Source organism: Ananas comosus, linkage group 3 (assembly GCF_001540865.1).
Source record: "Ananas comosus cultivar F153 linkage group 3, ASM154086v1, whole genome shotgun sequence".
In the NCBI taxonomy this organism is placed as follows: domain Eukaryota; kingdom Viridiplantae; phylum Streptophyta; class Magnoliopsida; order Poales; family Bromeliaceae; genus Ananas; species Ananas comosus.
This window is the reverse complement of record NC_033623.1, coordinates 2724420-2750843: the sequence shown is the minus strand read 5'-3', so window position 1 is coordinate 2750843 and position 26424 is coordinate 2724420. Positions and strand designations below refer to the sequence as shown.

Here is a 26424-nt window from a genome sequence, read left to right as displayed (position 1 = left end):
TGAGGATTCCAGCATCTTTTCCCCACACCATCGATTGGACCAAAAATCGATAGTACACATGTTGCCCAATTTGAAGTAGGTTCCCCACTAGAAGATTTCGTTATGACTAAGGACTCCCTTCTACCAAAAAGTACTGGGTCTAAAGGATCTGACATCCTTCAATGGCCTTCTTTTGTGATAGAATAGATCATGTATAAGTTTATTCCACTGTAACTGGAGCGCCGAGTAGAATTTCCACCACTATTTGGTGAGGAGGGCTTTGTTCATCGTGGCTAAGTCCAAAATATCTAGCCTACCCTCTTTCTTACTCCTACAGACACTCTTCCATGCAACCAAACATCCCCTACCTGGTGAGTTGCATCCTCTATTCCAGAAGAAGCCTCGACGTAGAGCCTCGATACGCTTGATTACCCATTTAGGTGCATTGAACACCGATAAAAAATAAAAAAGGGAGGTTAGTTAGGATCGTGTTGGCTAGAATAAGTCTACCTCCTCTAGATAAAAGCTTCGCTTGCCACCCATCAATTTTACATTGAATATTCCTGATAATGGCCATCCAGTCCTCCTTAAAAAAGGGCGGGTAGCTCAGGTCATGCTATCTGAGATAAAAATCGATAATTGTCAGCAAAGTTGTTTATGCTAACTTTATTATGACCATCCCTCATTGGTTGCCCGCGGATCCCATTATCAAGAAGTGTATCCACGGCTTCTTGTACTAATTTCTCCTGACACATTACTAATTCCCCTGGCGTAGATCTACTTGTTGCTAATAGATCAGTAAGAGTATTGTTCCGATAGATAACTCTTCTATAGAGTTCATTAATATCCGAACTCATTAGTTTACCTCCATCTATCTGAANGTTGTCTCGCGCCCCTAGGTATTCTCTACCTACCCACCTGTGTCGGTTTCGGGTACAGGTACCCTTTTGTTGAAGGTCGTTCGAGCTTTTCCTGGGAGTATGGCATGGGTTACTTCAGCGCCGTAGCGCCTGGTACTCGGACATCGGCTCGAGGCATTTTCTCTACCCCTTCTTACCCTGAAAAAGCAAGCGGAATCAGCATATTTGTGTTTTACTCCCCGTAACTCTTCCTCAGCCAGGCTTGGGCAGAATAGCAGAGCAAGTACAAGTATTATTAGTAGCATAGCAAAAATGCGTTCCTCGTCATTAATATGTTTGCTCGCGGTAATTGTGGCCTATCGGGAGAATCGATGACTGCATCAAAGATGCACTGCTAGTACATCATCTGAGAATTCTTAATTGGCTATTTACAAAGGATTATCCCGGATCTACGCCGAGGTATTGACGGCGATTCTCAAATATCGTAGAACTGAATGTGATACGATGAGATAGAATGCAATAGAAACAAAGAACCCAAGGGGTTGTGGGTTTTTTTCTCCCAATTGGGGCTCTCCCTTCACCGCCCCCATGGGGATGGTCTACAGGGTTCATAACTACCCCTCTTACTACAGGACGCTTACCTAGCCAACACTTAGATCCGGCTCTACCCAAACTTTTTTGGTTCACCCCAACATTACCTTGTTTCAAATTTCAAAGAGAGGAGGGCGGGTTATTCACATTTAATTTGATGGTCAGAGGCGAATTGAAAGCTAAGCAGTGGTAATTAAGATCCCCCGGGGGAAAAATAGAGATGTCTCCTACGTTACCCGTAATATGTGGAAGTATCGACGTAATTTCATAGAGTCATTCGGTCTGAATGCTACATGAAGAACATAAGCCAGATGACGGAACGTGGCCAACTTTATAGTTGAGGATATTCGCCAGTCGTGTTGCCTTGCCCTCTTCCTTTCTAGTGTAGTAAAGTTCCCATTAATGCATTAGGTTTTTAATGGTTTACTTGGAATGGGCCAATTCGATATTCAAAATCGGATTGAGCCATAAATGCATTGGGTCATTCCCATTACAGAGTGAAATGAAAATCAAAATTTAATTTTTGGAAAACAAACAACAACTACTGGAATCAATAAATTCCATTTCGATTCCATAGTTTATAATAGGTGGACCAAACAAGCCCTTAGAGTGTATAAACATAGCACATACGAGTCTCGACTATAACCTAGAACAATCAAATGTGTGCCATCTAAGCAACATGTTTAGAACAAGTATCCATTTAGCTATTTGGTTGTATGTAGTTGTAACTACACGGCAGTTGTAACTATATGTAATCTCAAATTCGATGTTTGGTTTGATGATTTGAATGCAACTACTGCTGTTCAAACTGCACACGCACACACACACGCATACGCGAGATAATATCAAATATGCCCTTCAAAACTTCAAAAATATCTAATTTATTCTTGATCGACCAAATACTCTTTCTAGCTTCAAAAAGTTCTTTCAAATATATCTATGCCGTTACGAACTTACTAATAGGATTTGAAATTTGAAAGGAAATTTTTTTAAAAAACCATGGGTAAATAAACATTTTGAACAATAATACAGTATATATAGACAAAAGCCCCTAAAATTTATATCAAACATTACTTATCATTTGGTTTATCTAACAATATTTTATGATCAAATACCCTTTCTCATTGAAATAAATGAAGATAAGTTAGATTAAAAAAAAATGCTATTAATATGTGGCTCAGATACAGTGTTGGAACCAAAAAAAAAAAAAAGTGAACCTCAAGAAATTGAAAAACATAGGAGAGGTACCTAATTTTACATATTGAAAGCCTCAACTAACTCCAATTGGGCAATTTACATATTTAGATACCTAACAGATTCAACAATTGGCAAATTTGAAAACTCAAACACCTCTATTTTTTTTTAATAGTACTTTGTCAACAGAAAATAAAGTTGTGAAACCAATTACTCCTAGAAGAATCAAATGAACAAAAAACTTAAAGATCAATTAAAAGAAAAACGAAAACCAAGATGGTCACTAGTTGAGGGAGGTTTCCCTACATTTTCACCTTTCAAAATATAGTAAACCAAAAGCCCATAAAAAAGAAAAAAAAAAAGAAAAAGACCTTGCCTTAAACAAATTTCTTGCACTATCACCTATGTACATGTTGCTCCTGTTCCATTAAGCTTCCATTTTCATAAACTCAACTATGAAAAGCAAAGAAAATTTCTAAAAGCCAACTAAAACTAACTCTGCAGCAGACTTCCCCTCCCTCTCTTACACCCTTCTCAGATCAACCACAATGACACTTATGTTGTCACTGCTCTTCCTCCCGAGTGCGAGCCGGGCGAGTAGCGCTGCCGCCAGGTGGCAATTCGCCTCCGACTCTGGGTTCTCCTCTTCCTCGTCGCCCGTTACGTTGAGGTCGATACCGGTATGAAGAGGCGCGATCTCCCTAGCAGGATCAGCTTCCTCAAAGCACCGCCGCGCCACGTCGCATGCCAGTTCGTTGGACAGAACATCCCACAGCCCGTCACTGGCGAGTATTATGAACTCATCTTCCGCGGTTCTCTCCACTACTTTTATCTCCGGGTCAGATATTACCTCAGGTTTTAAGTACTTGTCTCCTAAGACAACAAGGAGGAATGGCTTTAAGTAGTTTAATAATTCAAAGGCGAAATTATATAGATGAACAATACCCCCAATAGGACAATTCATAATTATAACATAGTAAACAAATTGTAATGCAGTTAAAAAAAAAAAAAAAAACTGCTTATACTGGTCGCGTTCGAGTCAGCTTCGCCAGATGCAGATTTTGTTTCCTTGAGTTTACGAAATTGATAAATAACTGGCCCACTATAACCCCCTAGTTTAACTCTAATTTATGGTTCATATTATCGCATAGAATGGAACAAAATTTTTAGATAACAGTAATGAGTGGCGCTAATAGGTCCGCTTTCATGTATAAGCAATTTTCCCCACTGAAATTCTAATAACCCTTTCATTTATGTTTGTTGTTTAAAACTTCTTCAATAAGAAGGTTTACCACACACAGAAACCAATTATGCTAATAAAGATGCAACAGCATTTACTTGATTGTTTTAGCCTGTGAGTGCTTCCATGACCATTTGTGTTTTGTTGTGTGATACAATAGTTCGTATCTTCTCCACTTGTAATACTTCTATAAACTATACCGTTTCGTTCCGCTGCAAATTCTTCCTTCGGAAATCTCGAAAGCATGCTTCATTCACTGCTTGAAAATCTGGAAAATGCATGCTTCATTCCGTTATTGTACAATCTAAGCAAATTTGAGCTAGCCGCAATCCAGCTAGGTTTGTGCGAAGAAACCAAAACAGTGCAAAACAGAACTTTTCAATCTATATTTCTCAGTTATAGCCGGCTTGCTTTCAGGGTTTTGATTGGCACATAACTGCTTGATTTTGGAACAAGTTTTCCCTGAAACCGAGTAAAACTTATCCATTCCAAAAAGATTTCAGTAATACTATTTTCAGATTTCCGGTTTCTTCTTCAATTCTGATTGTATTTTCTGCTTGACAACTTTCTTTCCTTGACTTCTACTTACACAGCTAGGAGGACTAAAAAATCTCCATCAATGCATGAATGACCAACTCTGGACCTTGATGACAACTTCTTTACACACTATTTTGTCGCAAATAAGACAAAATTATATTGATTTGCCATTTAGTTAATTCCAAGAATTGAATTTACAGTTGAGATGATTTTTTATTTGCAATGAGTTCTATTGATCACATTTCCAATTTAATCCATAGTCGCGCATCTCTTTGGAAAAAAAAAAAAAAAAAATCAGGTATTAGTTGTACGCATTAAAAGCCAATCACTGACACCTATTTAGGAAAGTTCATTTATTCTTAATAACAAAAGAGTTATTTCTTTTTATCACAAACATTACTTCTTTGTGCTATGTTTTCCACAAGTTTGTTTATGAAATCCACATTAGAAAGACATCTCTTTCAGTATACTATAAATTTGACATTTTACATAATAGGCTAAATTACACTTTTGGTCTGAAACTATAAGGCATATAACACTTTGGTCCACAACTTTAATTTGTTGTCATTTCTAGCTCGAACTTTCTAAATTGTTACAATCAATTCCCACAAATTAATTTAGCTGACTAATATTGAGGTGTTGCTGAAGTAGAAGTGATGTGACATCTTAATCATTGTCGTGTCATCAATTACAACACTAGCATATCACTTCCATTGTTCCACACTAGCAATTAGTAAGTATTTAGTTAACGAAATTGGGTTGTGGGACTCGATTGAAACAATTAAGAAAGTTCGGGCTAGAAATTGCAACAAATTGAAGTTTGAGGATCAAAATATCACGCGCCTCATAGTTTGAGGACCAAAGTGTAATTTAGCATGTACAATTTTATACATGATTCTCATATAGCTCATAGTCAAAAAATATCACAAGCCCAATGATAATCTGGGGAGATCATTATGTACAACACTTATCTTAGAGCAATGCTCTACACATACACCCAAAATGGGTGTAAATCCTACATGCCATATATCCAATGGATGGGGTTTCTCCACCGGGGAAAACACCCCACCCATCAGATAGGTCCGGTGTAAGAGATACAAAAGCTAGACATTTTGGAGGAACGTCGTCGCCTTGACTCACAACAACAAGAAAAACGAAAACAACTCAAGAAACAACTGTTGACTATAGTGGCAGAAGAGAAGATTTTGTGGAAGACTAGAGCCAAGCAGCATTGGTTGAAAGAAGGTGACGGCAATACTAAATTTTTCCACTCGGCGGCTAATGGAAGAAGAAGACAAAACTTTATTGACTTGGCGAAGGACGACAGTAGAAGAATCTTTAGGGAGGAAGAAAAAAGGGACTATTTTTATACTAAATTCAAAGACATCTTCGCCCTGAACAACCCCAGTACCTCTACTTTTGGAGATTGGAGCGATTTATTTCATGATAGATAGGTCCTGAGTTCGGAGCTGCTTACGGCACCCTTCGACGAGGAGGAGATCAGAAAAGCCACCTTTCAGCTAGGCGGTGACAAGGCTCTAGGACCGGATGGGTTTAATCTAAGGTTCTATCAGAAATTCTTGGATGTGATTACAGCCGACCTCTTTATTATCTTTCTAGACTTGTTTGACTGCAATTTTAATCTTGGACCTTTGGATTACGCCTACATCTGTTTGGTTCCTAAGAAAGAGGATGCCAAATCTGCAAGCGACTTTAGGCCTATCAGTCTTATCAATGGGGTTCCCAAGATCATCTCCAAGGTTCTTTCAAATAGACTCGAAGGCGTTATGAAAGATATTATTTCCCCTACTCAGGTCGCTTTCTTAAAAGGCCGACTGATACTGGACTCTTTCGTTACGGCTAGTGAAGTGGTTAGCTGGAGCTCATATGTAGGAGAGGAGAGTGTTGGAATTAAAACTGATTTTGAGAAGGCTTACGATAGAGTGAAATGGGATTTTTTGCGAAAGATCATGCAGTGGCTAGGGGCCAATGAAATGTGGTGTGGATGGATTGAGAAATGCATTTCCAACGCTAAAGTGGCTATTTTAGTTAACAGGACCCCTTCTAAAGAGATCAAAACGCGTAGAGGATTATGCCAGGGAGATCCTTTGTCTCCTTTTCTTTTCCTTTAGGTGGCAGAAGGTTTGGCGAGACTGACAACGAGAGCAGTTTGCAATTACTTACTAAAAGGGGTAGGCCCGACTAGTGAAAGCAAGGTTGCCATCAGTCAATATGTTGATAATATCATTTTTTCCTGCGAAGCTGAAGAGAGAGACAGGTGCGAAACCTACGGTTCTTGTGGCAACTGTTTGAGTGGGCTTCCGGGCTGAAGATTAATAGGTCTAAGTCTGAATTGTTCTACCTGGGTAGAGGGACCTACTCTGGGGACAGGTTGGCCGACATTTTAGGATGCAAGCGGGGATCCTTCCCGTTTCGTTACCTTGGTCTCCCACTTTCAGTGAGACGCCTTACGAAGGAGGACTGGTGGCCTATTATCGGTAAAATTGAAAAGCGAATCGAGGAGTGGCAAACTAAAACTGCTTTCCCAAAGGGGTAGACCGGTGCTTGTGAACTCGGTCCTATTGAATTTGCCTCTTTATTATTTCTCGGTGTTCAGAGCACCCAAATGGGTTTTATGCCGTATCGAAGCACTAAGGAGAGCTTTTTTTTGGAAAAGGGGGACTACTATCGCCGGGGGACACTGTCTGGTCCAATGGAAGGCGGTATGTAGGAATAGAGAACGGGGAGGGTTTTAGGGGTCAAGGACCTGGAGAGTATGAATATGGCTCTTTTGGAGAAATGATGGTGGAGATTCCTCTCTGACAGGAACCATTTGTGGGGCCCCCTCATTGAAGGACTGTACTACTCCAGAAAACGTCCGCTAAAAGAGGAGCCTCATTCAGACCATCCTCGCAATGGTGGCGGAATGTCTTAAGGACTAGGGAGGTATTCAAATGTGGAATTTCTTTCTCGATTGGGGATAGAAGAAGAGTAAATTTTTGGTCGGACATTTGGTGTGGTCAGATTTCACTCCAGTCCCAATTCCCTAGAATTTTTGGTAATGTGCTAAACAAATCCTATTCGGTGAAGGCATGTTTCGACGAAGGTGGTTGGAAGTGGCGCAAGATCCTGTGCGGTTTTACCCCACGCTCGGTACAGGAGAGAGAACTATTTTTGAAGCTAAAGGAGAAGGTTTCAGATACGGTGCCCAACAGTGATCTTGATGTCGTTAGATGGCGATGGGCTCATTCTGATATTTTTTTAGTTAAATCCTTGTATAACTTCCTGCAAGATGGTGGAGTGATAGACAAAAGTTATACTCGATTGTGGTCTATTAAAGTACCTTTGAAAGTGAAAATTTTCATCTGGACAGTTCTCAAACGTAGGGTTCTAACGGCAGATAACCTGCGAAAAAGGGGCTAGCAGGGGGAAGAGAATTGCATCTTCTGTCGAACGATGGCTGAGACAGTAGATCATCATTTTGTAGGGTGTGACTTTACCAAATCCATGTTGGAAGGTCAGCTTTTGGACAAGAGAGTTTTACAAAATTACCTCTCTGTGTATAGTCTTTGGGATTTAAGCAGTTCTAAACCTGGCGCCTTTGGGCGACTGGAGTTAACTACAATCGCCTCCCTATGGTGGACTATCTGGCTGGAGCGTAACAAAAGAATTTTCGAGAAGCGAAAGGCAACCCTGAGCCAGCTACTCTCAACCTTCCGCTCCTTTCTTTCGCTCTAGAAAGCGTTCTGTGTGTAGAGCGAGTGCATGTCTCTTCCTTCGTTTTTTTTTTTTTTCGTCTCGTTGAGGCCCAACTACCTCACTTTGTAGCTTAATTCATCTTCTTAGTGAATGAAGCGGTAGCAAGCTACCCATTCCTCGAAAAAAAAAAGAAGAAGATATGCATCCCAAATACGATGTATAGGTAGCATTTTTTGGGTAAAGAATCCCTAGCGCTAAAACCATTAGAGCAAGTCTCCAAGTATTTGTTGGAAAACAAGCATGTTGAGCTTGATTAGTTATGAGAAAGATCACATGGATTGTGCTTGTCAATAACTAGTTTTATGCCACAGGATTGTGTGCAAAAACCCTAATTCCTTACTCAAGACGTTACTGTATACTATGAAGCACTAATANGCTACTCTCAACCTTTCGCTCGTTTCTTTCGCTCTGGAAAGCGTTCTATGTGTAGAGCGAGTGCATGTCTCTTCCTTCGTTTTTTTTTTTTTTCGTCTCGTTGAGGCCCAACTATCCCACTTTGTAGCTTAATTCATCTTCTTAATGAATGAAGCAATAGCAAGCTACCCATTCCTCAAAAAAAAAGAAAGAAGATATGCATCCCAAATACGATGTATAGGTAACATTTTCCTTTACCTTATTTGGGTAAAGAATCCCTAGCGCTAAAACCATTAGAGCAAGTCTCCAAGTATTTGTTGGAAAACAAGCATGTTGAGCTTGATTAGTTATGAGAAAGATCATATGGATTGTGCTTGTCAATAACTAGTTTTATGCCACAGGATTGTGTGCAAGAACCCTAATTCCTTACTCAAGATGTTACTGTATACTATGAAGCACTAATACTTCAAATTTCACATCGTTCTCGTATCAGACACGTATCGGATACCGATACATGTCCATACGTGCCCGATACGTGTCAGATATCGGAATGAAGTATCTGACGTTTTTAAAAAATAAAAAAATAGTGGATATGGCTCGGATACATGATGGATACAAAGAGATATAGGGGGATATGGTCGTGTTTTTTGATTTAAAATGATAGGAACTCAAAATTTTTCAAAAGGCCCACATCCCAACCCATTGAAAATAAGAAAAAGAGTGAGAAAAATGACAATCTTTCTTCAATTTGTCATTTCTTCTATCTTTTTAACTCTTGGATAGTTGAAGGCGCCCACTCTCGCTCCATCTCGACATAGTACTAAGCTATGGTTCAGTCTTTTACGGCTTAGCTTTTACTTTATTTTATCTAATTTGCCAACCTAGCACTAATTAACAAAGGCCATGGAGAATGATTTTTTCTTCTTCCATTCAAGTGTTAGCATATTTTCTTTTATTACTATTTTATATAATAAAACCTAATAAAACATACATATATGAATAGCTAATTACCTAGTTTGTGCAAATATAGTGTCATGCGAATGATTATCTTTTTTAACGAACAAATCAAGAATAATTATACTAGCTAATGTATATCAATATATACTCCGTAATATAATCCAGATATCCTTTTTGTCCTCGATATATCATCACATATTATCAACATATATTAAAATATATTTAAAGTAATATTTTATTCAAATATACCCTGCGTATCGTATCCTTGAGCTTTTAGGAATTGTCGTATCATCATATCCATGTCGTGTCGTATCCATATCTGTGCAACATAGATTTAAACACTCTCTCCTCGGAAGGGCACTATGGTATGATTGGGTGTTCAACTTTAACTCCTATTCATAGGCTTATGCCTACACTACATGACTATATTAGATAATGGCTAAAAATATTTGACTACACAACGTCGAATCTGCCACACTAGATACAGTGATAGCATTTTTCATGCAACTCGGTCTGAACAATTATAAACACCATATCAGTCAACATGATTGGATTGATTATATAATTTAAGGCATGGTGAAATTAGATGAGTTATTTATAATTATTATTTAATCACGATATTTAATAATAGAAGTATTGAATAGCGTAGTATGTTTACAAGGAGAACTGTATACTTCTTTAGTAATCTCGTATAAGTGAAGGTGCCACTCAAGTAGGGCTGGCAAATGAGCGAGCCGGCTCGCGTTTGACTCGCGTTCGACTCGATATTTGGCTCGCTCGAGCTCGGCTCGAATTAATTTCAATCCAAGCTTGAGCTTAAATTTAGGCTCGAAATTAATTTCAAGCCGAATTTGAGCCAAGGTAAGCTCGCTCGTTCGAATTAGGCTCGCTCAAAAAGCTTCGAAAAATCTCGATAATTATATATTTATACTATAGTAGAGGCTACCTATCCTATCAAAGTATACGAGAATCCCGGTACTTCAGATTTTTTTATTCTTAGATCAACCCCTTAATCATTTTTATCTTTGATTAATATATTATTATCTTGTAAGGACCACTTCAATCCTAGGAATTTAATTAATTCTAGGGGAACTGCAATCATCCCAACCATACAATTCTATATCAATGGGTCAAACATTTTGAAAATATCAATACAACTCTATATTTTCGATAGTATATAGTTCTACAATATATTATTATAATATATATAGTATATATATATATATATATATATAATTAAAAAATATATAAATAATTTATATTTTAATTATATATAGGCTGAGTGAAATAATCTGAGTTTAGTTAAAATTGGCCAATGTTGTTGGCCATAAAACAAACCCAATAGACAAATAAAAGAGCAAAATTTTCACTAAATTATACATTTCCCTTTCTTCTTTCTTTCACAGAGCTCTAAATTTCAATATGTTTCTCTCTTGCCTTTTTCTGTCTCTCCCCTAAGTGGCCAGCGAAAGCCCTCCAAGTTACCAAGTAACAGCATATACCGCCGTTGCCTACCTTTGCTGTTAATTGTACTGCTTGAGAAAATATACAGAATATTTTTTAAGTAAAAATTATTATTCATATAAAATTTTAATGTTATTATATATGATTGGATATTTAATCCAATATTTATCTATATAATTTATTTATTTTTGATTGCATAAATGAAAATGAATAAATGTAGATTGAAGGCGAAAGAAAAAACATGTGAGCGGAAAAGATTAGATATCTCAACTCATAAATTTTTTTTTTTTCATATTATAATAACTATATTTCATAAATATTTTGTGCTTTGAACTATTATAGAGTAATGTTCTATACAAATTAAACTATTGATCGATGATGTTAGAATTTCAAGCGGCTCTTTAGGGCTCGAGCTCGCTCGACTCGAAATTAGCTCGCGTCTGAGCTCGGCTCGAATTAATTTCAATCCAAGCTTGAGCTTAAATTTAGGCTCGAAATTAATTTCAAGCCGAATTTGAGCCGAGATAAGCTCGCTCGAGCTCGGCTCGTTTCCACCCCTACACTCAAGACAAGTAAAAGTTACATGAGTAATTATGGAACAATTATTCTCAACGATCAATTAATGAATTAACAAAGTTATAATTACAGAATATATGCTATAAAAGTTTTTTTTGTGGTGGTGGAAAGGTATTTGCAACAAAAATTTTTGAAGGACAAATGCGTAAAAGTTATAGTTGAGGAGGGACATATTTAAAAACTAAGTTTACCATAGGATTTATCAACAAAATTTATTAAAATATTTAATTAATAACAAATTAATTTTTTACCAAGTTAATTTGTCACAAAAATAACTTTATTTCAAATACAATAGGAAGATTCTAATCGATTTGAGTGAGGCTGTTATTACCATGCAAGGATTAAAGTGCCCATCAGCAACGGCCGTATCCACCGTGCCGTATCGTGCCAGCAAGATATAGGCACGATACAGTCCCCGTAGCGATGGCACAACTCAAAACCCTCTATTCTTCCAATTAGCAGGTAATTTTCTTAACAAAGTTCAAAAGATTTGATAAAAATATATAATAAATAATTTGCATATTTTGCTACTGAAGAAAATAAATATTTCATGCCATTACATGTCGGCACACATATACTTTTTGTGACCAGCACTCATCGGCACGGCCCGACACGCACCATGCCATACCGTACCGACAAGTTTCCAGCATGACCTCATGCAACGGCACTTAAATCCTTGTTACCATGCCACCAGCATGGGATATGCTATCAGATACTATTAGCATAACATTCCACGTTGGCACGTCTCGATATGCTATTTATAAACTATTATATATGTTTCACACAAGCGGCACATGCAGCACAAACAGCACCGACTTACCAAAATAAGCAATATTGGCATATATCGTGACCATGCCAGACTATGCCAATTGGCATGACAATTCTTGGAAGAAGATTTAAAATTCTTGGTAAGGAATAAAAAAAGAAAACAAAATATAGATTCAAATACAACAAAAAAAAGAAAGTATGCATGAGACCCCTAAAGTAGGATTAAACTTCAATAGGGAGCTCCCTAACGAGATGTCATTGGGAAGCCCTTGGGATAAAACTTCAGTAGAGAGCTCCCCAATGACGTGTCGTTGGGAAGCCCGCGATCTGCTACCACATGTTAGTTTTGTCTCTATCCAAGTGTTCATGGGGTGTTTTTTAATACTAAAACCCCAAAAGAAACCTACAAGGGATGATTATAACCATTGGATAGAGGCAAAACTGACACATGGCAACAGATCGAGGGCTCCTCAGCAAGGTGCCGTTGTGGAGCTACCTATTGAATATTCTTCCGCTAATATGCCATAGCAATACCTCATAATTAGTTGCAACGATTATACAGTTTACTTTAAGAAAGTTTCGTCCTTAAGAATTTGCATACAGAAGTTGAATGCTCATGCTCCATGTATGGACTTCTTTCTCTATCAAAATTCTCCTCTATCGAACTTCTCCTAAGACTAGCAACACCATCGTAGAAGTCCACAATTTTCTTGTTTGTGTCAGGTATCAATGAAGATTTTATAAACTCATAGGAAGCAGCCAATTAGTGATAGACTCCCGTTAGATGAGCATAGAGGCTGGGCTCATGCACAGTTACAACACAAGCTTATTGAGCACGAGTCAATAAGCATCAACAATGAGATCAACCGTGCCACAAGTCATTAAGCCTAAAGCGGTACAGGGTGAACTTGAACTCTTTAGAAATAGAAGTATCCACTAACAGGTCAAGAGATGCAATATATTTTTTTAGTTTTTTTTAGTTGTGATATCATGCTTTTTGCTTTCTGTGATTTGATTATATGATCTCCAAAAATCATTTAAAATTAAAATTTCAATTACCTATGCATTTAGCATCCCGATTTTCTTTTATTACGACGCATGCCTTTGGATAAATAAGTTTTTCTTAGCTTTAACAAATTCAAATCATGGAAGTTCCAACCTCAAATTATTTGATTTTCTTATACTTATTCAAGGCATTTCATATGATTAGAAATCCATCTAAATCACAACAACTAATCTTTCCTAATTATTGTTATTTCTAAAAACGAAGGCTTACGTTTTGAATGAGACAATTATTACCATTTAAATGGGACTGTTATTATCATTCACTAGCATGGGACGTGCCATCATATACTATCAACAAGACATTATGCCATTCAAAACACTATTTTAGTAAGGAAGAGGAGAGAGGTGGGAAACTATCTGGACCCTTAGAGGGCCACTCGGACGAAGAACCGGCAAATCAAGCATGGAATTAGAGCTCCCATCTTCTGCACATCTTGATATATGATTTATACTTGATGTTATATGTTTAGCACAAGTAGCACGGGTGGCACAAGTGGCGCTAATGTATCAAAATAAGAAACACTAGCAGCACATTGCAACTATGCAAGCCTATGCCACTAGCACAACAATCCTTGGAATAAGATTCAAATTTCTTGGAGAAGATTAAGGAGAGAACAAAAACTAGATTTTGGCACCAATTCAAACACAACAAAAAAAAGGAAAGAAAGTGTATGGGACCACTAAAGTGCTATAGTCATACACCATATGCCGATCGGGAGACCGCCCTATTCGTCAAAAGTAGGTGTACCAACTATATAGTTACTTTAAGAATTTTCCATCTTTGAGGGTTTGCGCATACAAAAGTTGAAAAAATTCTCATCTTTCTCATGCTCGCATGGACTTGAACTCTTTGAGTTCAAATTTTTGGGGTTTGCATATAGAAATGAAAAATGGTCCACTAAGATGTCAAAAGATGCAAAATATTTTTTTAGGCTTTTTTAGTTTGATGTGATATCATGGTTTTTTGCTTTCTATGATTTATCTCCAAAAATTATTTTAAATTTAAAATTCCAATTCGATTTTCTTTTATTAGGAAGGTTGCTTTTGGGTAGATAATTTTTTTCTTAACCTTAATAAACTCAAAATCATGGATCACATTATTTGATTTTCTTATACTTATTCAAGTCATTCCAAATGATTAGAAATCCATCGAAATCAAAACTTCTAGTGTTTCCTAAGTATTGATATTTGTAAAAACGAAGACACAATTTGAATAAGATGGTTATTACAATCTATCAAAAATAGAGACTTACGATTTGAATGAGATCGTTATTACCATGCACTAGTATAGGACGTGCCATCATATACTATCAGCAAGACATAGCATGCCGACACTTCTCAAAACGCACTCGATTTATACTCTATTTAACATGCTTATCACAAGCAATATAGGTAGCACAAGCGACACCAGATAAGCAACAATAGCAACACATGGCAGCCATGCAAGATTATGCCAACCGGCACAACATTTGGAATAAAATTCAAATTTATTGGAGAAGATTAACGAAAGGAAACAAAACAGATTTTGGCTACAATTCAAACACAACAAAAAAAAAAGGAAAAAAGTGTATGAGGCTATTAAAGTGCCATAGCCATATACCATATTCAGGTGTAACAACGATATAGTTTATTTTAAGAAAGTTCCGTCTTTGAGAGGTAGTGAATACAAAAGTAGAGAAAATTTCCATCTTGCTCATCCTCCATGCATGGACTTGCACTCTGAGTTATAAATTCTTAGAATTCATATATAGAAATAAAAATGATTCACTAGGATGTCAAGAGATGCAAAATATTTTTGTATTTGTTTAGTTTGATATGGTTTCGCGATTTTTTCTTTCTATGATTTGATTATTTAATCTCCAAAACATATTTTACGTTAAAATTTCAATTTCCATTGCATTTGCATGACGATTTTTTGATTATTAGGAAGGTTACTTTTGGATAGATAATTTTTCTTTAATAAACTCAAATCGTGGAAGTTCCAAACTCAAATTATTTGATTCTCTTATACTTATTCAAGTCATTCGAAATGATTAGAAATCCATATACCTAACTATTGATAATTCTAAAAACAAAGACTTACGATTTGAATGAGACTATTATTACCATGCACTAGCATGGGATGTGCACCATATACTATCAGTATGACATAGCACCCCGCACGTCTCGATACACACTTCATTTATACTCCATTTAATATGTTTGGCATGAGCAGCACAGGCAGCACAAGCTACACCAACTTATCGAAAAAAGCAACTCTAGCAACACATGGCATTCATGCAACACCAGCCAACTGGCACGATAATCTTTGGAATTAAATTCAAATTTCTTGGAGAAGAATAAGGAGGGAAAATAAAATATAGATTTAGCTAAAATTCAAATACAACAAAAACAAAAGAAAAGAAAAGGTGCATGAAACTGCTAACGTGCCATAGCCATATACATATTCAATGTAACAATTATATAGTTTGGTTTAAGAAGGTCCCATCTTTGAGAGTTGGTGCATACAAAAGTTGAAAAAATTTTCATCATGCATGCTCCTTGCATGGACTTACATCTTTGTCCATCCTAATTCTCCGCTATCGAACTTCTCCTAGTACCAGTAACACTATCTTAGAAATCCATTACTTTCTCGTTCTCATCAGGTATCTTCGAAGATTTTATAGATTCACAGGAAGCATCCAATTCGTGATCCGCTTTGTTAGCACGGAGGCTATGCTTTGTGCATGACTACAGCACAAACTTATTGAGCACAAATTGATAAGCATCGATAATGAGATCAACCATGTTAGCCCTTAAGCGGCACAAAGTGAACTTGAACTCTTTGAGTTTTAATTAGATACAAAATATTTCTTAGTTTTTTAAGTTCAATGTGATATCATGTTTTTTACTTTTTGAGGTTTAATTATTTGATCTTCAAAATTAAAATTGTAATTCAGTGCATTTAGCATGTTGATTTTTTTTTTATTAGGAAGGTTGATTTTGGATAGAATTTTTTTTAACTTTAACAAACTCAAATCATGAAAAATTCCGACCTCAAATTATTTAATTTTCTTATACTTACGTTGTTCCAAATGATTAGAAATCCATCCAGATTGCAGCTATTAATATTTCCTGACTATTGATATTTCTAAAAAACGGAAAAATGATTTGAATGAGACAATTATTTCGATGCTAGGCATGCCACTAGCATGGGACATGCCATAATACACTATCAGCATGACATAGTACGCCAGCATGCCTCCAACATGTCTCAATACACATTCCATTTATACTCCATTGTATATGTTTGGCATAAGTTGCACAGGCAGCACAAGCTGTGTGGCACCTTTAGGATTTGGAATAGTTCAATATATAAGATATAATAGGACTAAAACTTCTTTACCTGGTATAACATTTTGGACGGCAGCTAGCCCAAAATATTAAAAGAGTTGAGCGTGCTGCAACTAGAATAATCCTAGAATGGGTGACCCTTTAGGAAATGGGGCGTCATAGTTGGTATAAGAGCCAATTACCAACCGAAAGTGTGAGATGTGTCTTGGCTGAGTTAGAATCATACAGCGGGTAGAGCATAGCTCCACGTTGACGACCATTATGGGTGGAGCGCGGCTTCCCACAAGGTCACCTAAAGCTAGTGAGACCAGTCTCACATTGTCTGGTGTTGTTAGTGTGCTCGAGCTTGACAACAATGTCAAGACTTAACAGGGGAAGAAACGTGACATTCCTAAAATTTGCAGTAGTCCTATATATGAAATATAATAAAGCTAAACTTTGTAACCCAAATATAGCATTTTGGGTGGTAACTAGCCCAAGAGGTTAAGAAAGTTAAACACGTGCTTGGGCTAGAGTAGTTCTAAGATAGGTGACCTCCTAGGAAGTAGGGCGTCACAAGCGACACTGACTTATCGAAATAAGCAACACCGACAACAAATGGCAATCGTGCCAGATTGTGCCAACTAGGACAACAATCTATGGAATAAGATTCAAGTTTCTAAGAGAAAATTAAGAAAAGAAAATAAAATATAGACTTCTGCCACAAATCAAATACAACCAAAAAAAGTGTTTGCATGAGAGCACTAAAGGGTCGTAGTTGTACCTCATAATTTTACTTTAAAAGGTTTCTTCTTTGAGAATTTGTGCATACGAAAGTTGAAAATTTTCATCTTGCTCATGCTCCCTGCTTGGACTTCTTTCTTCATACGTATTCTCTGCTATCAAACTTCTCCTAGGACTAGTTGTGACACCCCAATAGTCCCACATCGGATAGTTATGGCTAGATGTAGGGGTATATAAGCTTGATTAGGATAAGACATAATAACTAGGTTTAAGCATTTTGGGCTGGCGGTTTGGACCCAACGAATTATTATTACTAGTGAGTCAGGTCGTTATATTTGGTATCAAAATCGGTTCACCAGCTGAAAGTGTGATGAGTCAGGTCGTTACATTTGGCATCAAAACCAGTTCACCAGCTGAAAGTGTGAGATGAGTCTCGGCTAAGCCAGGGTCAGAATGATAAGGCTAGCGAGACAAGTCTCACATCACCTAGTAATCTTAGGCTATGTGTGTTTAGGGCTAACGAAGACGTCAGGGCCTAAACAGGTGGAATCTGTGACACCCCAATAGTCCCACATCGAATAGTTATGGCTAGATGTGAGGGTATATAAGCTTGATTAGGCTAGAAATAATAATTGGGTTTAAGCATTTTGGGCTGATGGTTTGGGCCCAATGAGTTATTATTGCTAGCGAGTCAGGTCGTTACACCAGTAACACTATCTTTGAAGTCCACAACTTTCGCAATTGCGTTTGGTGACTTTGAAGACTTCTAGATTTGCAGAAAAACGAATCGATAAGTATTGACAATGAGATCAACTGTGCCATAAATCATAAGCCTTAAGTGGCACAAGGTGAACTTGAAATCTTGAATTTTAACCTTTGTGGTTTGTATATGGAAATGAAAAATAATCCACCTAGACGTCAAGAGATGCAAAATATTTTTTTAGTTTGATCTAATATAGTGTTTTTTTTGTTTTCTGTGATTTGATTACTTGATTTCTAAAAATCATAAATTAAAATTTCAATTTCCAATTCATTTATCATGCCGCTGCTCTTTCATTAGGGCGTTCACCGTTGGATAGAAACTTTTTCGTAACTTTAGTAAACTCAAATTATGGAAGTTCAAACATCAAATTATTTGATTTTCATATACTTATTCAAGTCATTTGAAATGATTAGAAATCCATCTAAATCACAATTTAGTGTTTCCTAACTATTGATATTTCTAAAAACGGAGACTTTCAAGTTGGAAGTCCTCCCAAATTAATGACTTGGCACATGCTAAAGAGGGTGTAAATCCATCCAACCATCTAGTTGGCTTGTTGTAAGATGTAGTGTTGTTTAATAATAGATAATAATCTCCGCTGACCCTTTTCTTTTCAAATTACTGAGAAGGCGATGGGGAAAGGAAAGACAAAAAGAGATAAAGGAGCTTGATTAGTGACTGGATGGAGGTCAATTACTGGAATTCATAAAATCAAGCACTGAGAGGTGAAAGAAAGGTGAAAAAAAAGAGCAGGAATTATACAAAATTTATCATTTTTATACTCCAAGCACTCCTTCCATAAATACTGACATTGCAACTTATATTGCTCATGCTGAAGAAAACACCACAGCCATTGCAAATTATTATTGACATTGGCCTCGGGGCTGCACCTTGCCTTTGGCTAGAAAATTTGGTGCCTTCTTCCCGTCCTTCAGATTGTCCACATCTCAACGCGACGGATGCTTTTCGATGACGCATAGGCTGTGTATTGCATCAACAATCCCTATTACCACATATTGTGGAGGGAATATTCATGACAAAGTTCAGTCATGTTGCATCTTGTCAAGTGTCCATGATAGTTATAAAATTATATTCTATTGCTCCAGTTTAAGTAACATTTTATTTATATGTCTATATAAAGACTGATTATTTTAAGCCAGCCCATTATACTTCTCTACTGTCCTGCATCTAATTAGTAGGCTATACATATCATGTTAAATATTTTGCACAAGATCACGCTATTGCTCAGTCTCTGTTTCTCCAAGAGATATAAGGCAGTGAGTCTTCTAAAAACATAAGCTAGCTATTCCATTTTAAGAAAAGGTGGTATCGTAAAGGGCCAATGAGTTGTTTCTTCACTTGGGTGGTAATAATTTTGTGTGAATTATGATAAGATATAAATTAGATACGAATGACTGCAACTATAGGTCCTAAGTGCATATTTTGGTAAGTCAAAATAAATTCAATTGGGATTCCTTGCACGCATTAACAGTGCATGGGCCAGACAGAAGCTACACTAAAAGTTCGGTTGCTACTGGTCCAACTTAATCCTAAAAGGAATAATTATTCCTTGACGTGCGTAAGCAAACACGGCTGTCAAAGGATGTCCTTAGATTGAAACCAAATTGACACCCATATTCCAAGCCCTGGGACTTTGAAGTTCGACAATCAACACCCCAACACAGCTGCAAAAAGATGTCCTTAGATTGAGACCAAATTTACACCCGGCCATATTCCAGGCTCTGGAACTTTTAATTTCGACATTCAACACCCTAAACTTTTAAAAGTGTTTCACTTGTGTTGTAAACCTTACTTATAAGAAAAGTTTAAAGTTCTAGTGAATCTATATATCCAAGTACCTGGTATCTATCAATGCTTAGTCCCTTCTTACATTTCAATAATCCCATCTCATATTTCAATCATAACACCATTAAGTTCCGACTTTGTCACTAATTAGAAAACAAACTATTAAATAAGAAGAAAGAGATGAATAGAGGACTAAAGCGAAACAATAACAAAAAAAATTCAGGGTTGCAATTATTGAACTTTAAAAGTTCTAGGACCAACATAAAACTTAATGAAAGTCGAGGGACCAGTAGAGAAATTTACTTCCTACTGGAAGGTTATAAAAAAAAAATACAAAGAGTTTAAGGTGTTCGATACATGCTTTAAAAAGTACCAAACACAAACTCTGCTAAATGTTCAGGACTAAGTCGTCATCCTTATTTCTTAGAGAATTACTATCTGTACACCAAAAAAGCGGGTATAAATCTTACATCCCGTCATCCAAGGGCCCATAATGGGCCGTTGTCTTCGACATTTTTTTTTTTTAAATACTAAATATCCAAAAGGTTTTACACATCCTAGGATAAGGGGGTGTATATTATGCACCCTGTTTCTGGGTGTTCTTGTAGCATTTTCCTATTTCTTACTAGGATAATTTGAGATTCAACTCCATACTTTATTGAAATCACAGAACAAATAATCCAATGGGTCCACTTTCACAGTTGAAAATGAATCAATGCCGCCATAAATTGGGCCTGCTAGACCATAAGGATTGGCCAAAGCTTTTGACCTCATAAATTGCACACAAAGGTGTCAAATGCAAGGAGAACTAATTTGAGCTGCATATCCACCATATAGTAGTGAGAATCAATCAGACAAGGTTAAATGTAGTGTGGAATTTACACTTTCTAATACACTAAATGATATTCAACAATACTTGTTGTTTGATGCATTACGAAATTCACGTCACATGTACATGTGCCAAGTATAAACCAAATAAAATATACTTAATGGGGGCAACAATGACCTATTAAGGAATCATCTTCTTAGATAAATAATACGCATTCAACATATAAATAATTTCCTATAACTTGCGGTGTCAGCGGCAGCCATTCATCTCGAAGCAACACGTGGCGTGCATTAACATGTGAATTTCGTGATTAATAGGTAAAGAAGACGTGCTTGATAATCTCTGCTAGCAAATCATCCATTGCGATTCAAATTAATCAACAGAGAAACATGTTTAATACTTATTTAACAGTTCCAAATATAAAAGATTACAATGACATAATCCTAATGATGAATCCAACATGAATGACATAAGAGCAGGATATATGCTCATAAGATTCTACTGCTAATGGACATTTTTCAAACTTTTCTATTGAAAAGACTAGGGTGCCATATTAAAAATGAAGTATCTAGACACTGCCAGGTGGGAGAGAAAGTGTAACGAAAGAGATGTACGTGGGGACTACTTTAAAACTAGCAGGTTGGGTATCAAATCTCTTTTCTAAAAAGCCCACGTGCATAGGCCCCAGGTTATGGGTAAGTGGTCAAATTATGAACAGCTGTTTTGGTGAGCTGGTGTACGAGGAAAATGCTAGACCACCTCAGAACGTACCCTAATGTGCAGATGATGAGGTAGTTTTGCAAATATACTCGGCTAGTAATGGTTCAACATTTAGAATAAGCTAGCTAGATATCTTTTTGTGAGAAAAAGGTAACATGCTAACTATTACGTTAATTTTTTCTAAAAAAATAAATTTAATTGAACATGCGAATTAATTAGACTTCGAATTTGGAACCTGAAGTATCAATTACCAAGCCCTCTGCCACTTGCTTTGAAGTACAGTCGGTCAGCTAGCTAGATAGTGAGAACAAGTTTCTACAGTAATAAATCTAATTCGTCAACTAAACACTAGGTGCCTTGAGCAAAGCTAGAATGGATCCAATTGTTCCATATGGAAAGTAAAGGTAATCCAGCTCCACATAAAACAATATATTGCCCATCATCATATTGGCACTTGCGACCTTTACTAATATAGCGGCCTGACAATTTTAAGTCATGAAGCTGCAACTTACGTGCATGTCTAAACACGAAATATACCTTACAAATTCAAGATCGCCAATTTTTCGAGACAAAACTCATTAGAAACTGCATAAATGAAAGGATCTAAACATGGTCAGCACAGATGAAGGGTGCACTAACAAAATTAGTTTGAAAGCTCAATTTCAACCATTTGTCATTCTTTATATGGAAAGAAGAATATTTTTTTTGCAACTACAAATCTTAATGCAAATAAAATAACGTAGCCAATAACAGTTGAAATTGAGCCTTACAATTTTTATCTTGTTAGTGCATTTTTCACCTGAACTGAGCTTGCCTAATATAGCATTATGTTGACTTTTAATAACGTAGCCAATAAAGTCTTTGTACAACATACCAAACCAAACACCGCTGGCACAAGTAGTTTGTCGGGTATATATAAAACAGTTGGTTGTAGGATGATTAAGCCTAGATTAATTACCTATAATGGATCAGAAATCCTCCTCATTTTTTCGGGTGGAACTAACTATTTGGGATATGACACTTTGCTACGCATCCGATTTAGTCCAGGATTAGACATTTCACTTAACTTGATACGATCCACACCAAATCCCATCTCACAAAATATCAGCTGTTTCTGTCCACCACAAACTGCGGCTCCGTCTGGTCATAGAATCAGTCTGGTCACCCCCTAAGGCTTCGTTTGGTTTTGGAAATTAGCAGGAACTAGTTATTCCGGAGATAGGTACAAGTATGAGTTTTTGTAAGTTTAGATGAAAATGTGAGTATAAGCTGGAACAAGGGCATTTTTTTGTTCGGAAATTCTTATTTGGGCACAAGAGGGAGGATAACCCCCTTATCCCCCCTCTTGTACCCAATCCAAACGCAGTGTAAAGCTTTGGTATTGAGGCATAAGACGGAAAAAATGATGGGCGCCATGATTCTTCTGGCATACATGAGAATCACTCGTAAAATGGGGAAAAGATATGCACATTGAAGTAATTAATAACTTAATCCTACAAGGCCAGGCCAGTATTCATGCTAAGGATCTTTGACTTCTTTAAGATGTTACTAGAAAACTAGGCGTTACAAAAAAGACACGGGATATGGGACATGACATGTTAATTTGAACATGATGACTCAGCAGCTTTCAAAAAATTAGGACACGGATACGATATGGACACCACTAATAAAATATAATATTATTAATATATATTTATTATATATAAAATATTAATTTTGGTAAAATATTGTTATATTTCTCATATAAATAAAGTTAGTAAAATTTTTATTGATAATTCATATATTTTAAGAAAAAAAATTTTGCACCATACATAATTTATTAATATTTTTCAAAAAAAATTATATGTATTTATCAAAAAACTAGAATATTTATCATTTTACATTTATAATGCATAAAAAAAAGTAAAATAAAAATACATATATCTTTTTTAAAATTATTTGCACTATGAATCGATATTAAACGCGCGTCCAAAGAGTATCCATATCGGACACGTGTCCGACACGGATGTCGGACACATCAGGCTGATAGAAGTATCCGTGATACATAGTTAGAAGAACAATTGAACAAAGGAAGGAAAGATTACAGTTTGCGATGTCCTATAAGTTATCATATGTTGGAGAGTTCAATCGGAGAGGAAGAGTAGAACCTAAAGCTGAGTCCAAATAACTTGATTTATATACACTATGGCTGGAAAATCACAAACCACCAAGTTTTACATAATTGATTCCCGGGTGATACTGATTGGTCACGCAACCGCACGCGGAAAAAAGGAAAAAAAAAAAGAAAATGAGCTTGAAGCAAGGGACCGCGAATTAAACTTAACCCAAACTACCCCGTGAAAGTGTTTTCCATCTACTGGAATAACTCCCTTAATTGATCGAGTTTGTATGTATTAACCAAAAGATATTTAGTTTCTTATTTTTATTTTACTTTATATTGTATTTGGTAAGAATCTGGGAAAATGGATTCACCTAGAAGAATAAAAGCGGTAAAATGGAAAAAAGGGTAAAATTTCTCTCCAATCCCAACTCCCCGAGTGGAAACCCGTAATTTGACTTCTTCAACGCATATCCTACGGATGAATGCCACATATATCAGCGGATTAAGCCGCTCAATCAATTCCCAATGACAACAACAACTACTACTACTACTACTACTTCATTAATTACTACAACAACCCAAAGTTTCAGTTTACAGGCACTTAATTAACTGCAGTAAACATGATAAAGCATCAAAGTAGAGATTAAAAGGAAGAAAAATTCAGTATTAAGCTGCGAATGAGGGCGAAAAATTGCGCGTACCTAACGCCCGCGACATCGCGAGGATCCCATGAACGCGCGCCCCGTTCACATATATCACCCGCCCGCCCGCCGCCTCGATCCTCGCCAATTCGTCTGGCCGATCTGGCTGTAACCATTTTCACCCCATTTTTTTTTTTTGGTTGTTAACAATACTTGTGCTTAAGCGTAACGTTAATTATAAGTATAACCATAAACAGAAGCATGTATGTATATATAATATTAGCAAGCAAACGGACTAAAGAAATATTATTATTATTATTATGGTTTATTAATTTTTTAAGCACATAAAAGCGGAGTTGAATGAGGTGAGACCACTTTTGTCCCCATCGTTCTCCTAGGACTCGACGGGGACAGGGACGCAGTCGTCGGCCAACCGCGTCGCGCCACGCGTCCCTCATGGATTACACGTGTCCCACTAGCCTTTTATGACTTTCGAGGGGAGGGTGACACGTGTCCCATTCGAACGGGGGGAACTCTTACGTAACAGAATCTCTTCGTCCTGCCCCCTACGCGTCTCACCACGTGGCGCGACGCGAGCGCGGTTGGGGCGAGCGTGGTCCCTTGGCGAGGGGCAGCGGAGGGAAAGCGCGACCCGAGTTGCCGCAAATTACGGAAAATGCCACTGCATGTTTTATTATTATTATTATTATTATTTTTATTATTTTTCTCTGTGTCTCGTTTTTTTTCTCTTTTTGGGGTGAGAATAAGTGCCGCTTCATTGGATGATGATGATGATTTGGTAATTAATTAAAGTTAATTATTAGTTTGAAGTAAAAAAATTAGTTAGTTTGGTGATTAATTTGACAATAATTGGTTATTTGATTTACCTTGTGGTCGACGGAGAGGGGGATGGCGCGGCCGCGGCGGCTGAGGACGGCGCGGGAGTCGCCGCAGTTGGCGACGAGGAGGCGGCTGCGGGAGACGAGCGCGACGACGGCGGTGGAGCCGACGATGTCGGATTTGATGCCGGACCGCTCGCACCGGCACGGCGGCGACCCCAGGCGGCCGCACGCGCAGGCGGTCATCGCCAGCTCGTCCATGCGCCCGAAGCACCGCCGGATCGCCTCCGTCATCTGCGCGTCCTGCTCCGAATTGCCCGCTGACGACGACGATGACGCCGATGCCACCGCCGCAGATGCAGATGCAGATGCAGATGCAGTTGCAGTTGCAGTTGCAGTCACTGCGGCGAGCTCCTCGGCCAGTAGCACGTGCATCCGATCCTTACAAAGCGCGGATACCTGCGTTACATCATTTATAAATAAAAAAATTTGAAAAACAAAAAAAAAATAAGGAAAGAGAATTGAAGATCATTTTATGGCCTAGATGATGACACGGTACATGAAATGTTAAAAAATTCGATACTGAGAATAATTGATGCTGATCATTTTGAGTTGGAACTGCAAATAAATTAAGGAATGAAAAGGTAGTTCGATTTGATCGTTTCATCATCTTTTACCAGAAACTCAAAATGAAGGAGAGAAAGGGGGGTGGGGGGCGGGGAGGGGATGCGGGTGAGAATAACTGTGGCCGCCCGTGGCACGTCGAAGACGCGAAGAAAATGAGCGAGAGCCGTCCGGAACCGGAAGAAGCCGGCCGGACGGACACGCGTCCTCCATTCTCCCGCGACCGACCGACACGAAACCGATCCGAACGAACGCCGGCCGGGATCCGCCAAATCGCACAACCCGATCCGGAGGCCGGCGCGGCGCGATCGTCCCTCCCCCCGACGACGAGACGGAGGCAACGATATCGCGCCCAGCATCGACGACGACACGACGAAGAAGAAGAGAAACGAAGAACAGGACGAATACATGCCGCCCACGGCCGACGGCGCGCCGGCGGAGGTGGAGAGCCGCGCGCGGCCGCCGTACGGATCCGCTTCTCGGGCTCCGGGTCCGGCGCGTCGGGATCGTCCGGATCGCCGCGCTTTCGGAGGTTCTCCTCGCCGGCGGCGACGGTGGCGAACCGCCGCATCTCGATCCTGCGGCGGCGGTTCTCACGGCATTTCACGGAAGCGTCGCCTGCCTCGCCGTCCGCCATCAACGGCCCGGCGCCCTCCCACGTGTCCGCGTCGCATCTCCGCCGTCCATCGTCCTCGACCAGG

At 38.1% G+C, this 26424-nt stretch overlaps 1 protein-coding gene across 1 annotated transcript; it reads right to left on the bottom strand.

Annotated features, from left to right (window-relative positions):
• On the bottom strand, positions 2855 to 25747 carry LOC109708133 (probable protein phosphatase 2C 30). The gene is made up of 3 exons (XM_020229747.1): positions 25148 to 25747; positions 24321 to 24426; positions 2855 to 3497 (listed from the first exon to the last, which is right to left on the bottom strand). The coding sequence occupies exons 1-3, from the start codon at positions 25532 to 25534 to the stop codon at positions 3148 to 3150; spliced, it is 843 nt and encodes a 280-aa protein (XP_020085336.1). The 5' UTR covers positions 25535 to 25747; the 3' UTR covers positions 2855 to 3147.

Bases quoted from the DNA above. Each gene is read 5' to 3' on its own strand.
- LOC109708133 (XM_020229747.1), bottom strand. From the start codon at position 25,534: ATGCACGTGCTACTGGCCGAGGAGCTCGCCGCAGTGACTGCAACTGCA. The intron at 24,427-25,147 runs GTAAATCAAATA...AAATGGTTACAG, and splicing joins CCCTCTCCGTCGACCACAAG to CCAGATCGGCCAGACGAATT. The intron at 3,498-24,320 runs GTACGCGCAATT...TTGTTGTCTTAG, and splicing joins CGCGATGTCGCGGGCGTTAG to GAGACAAGTACTTAAAACCT.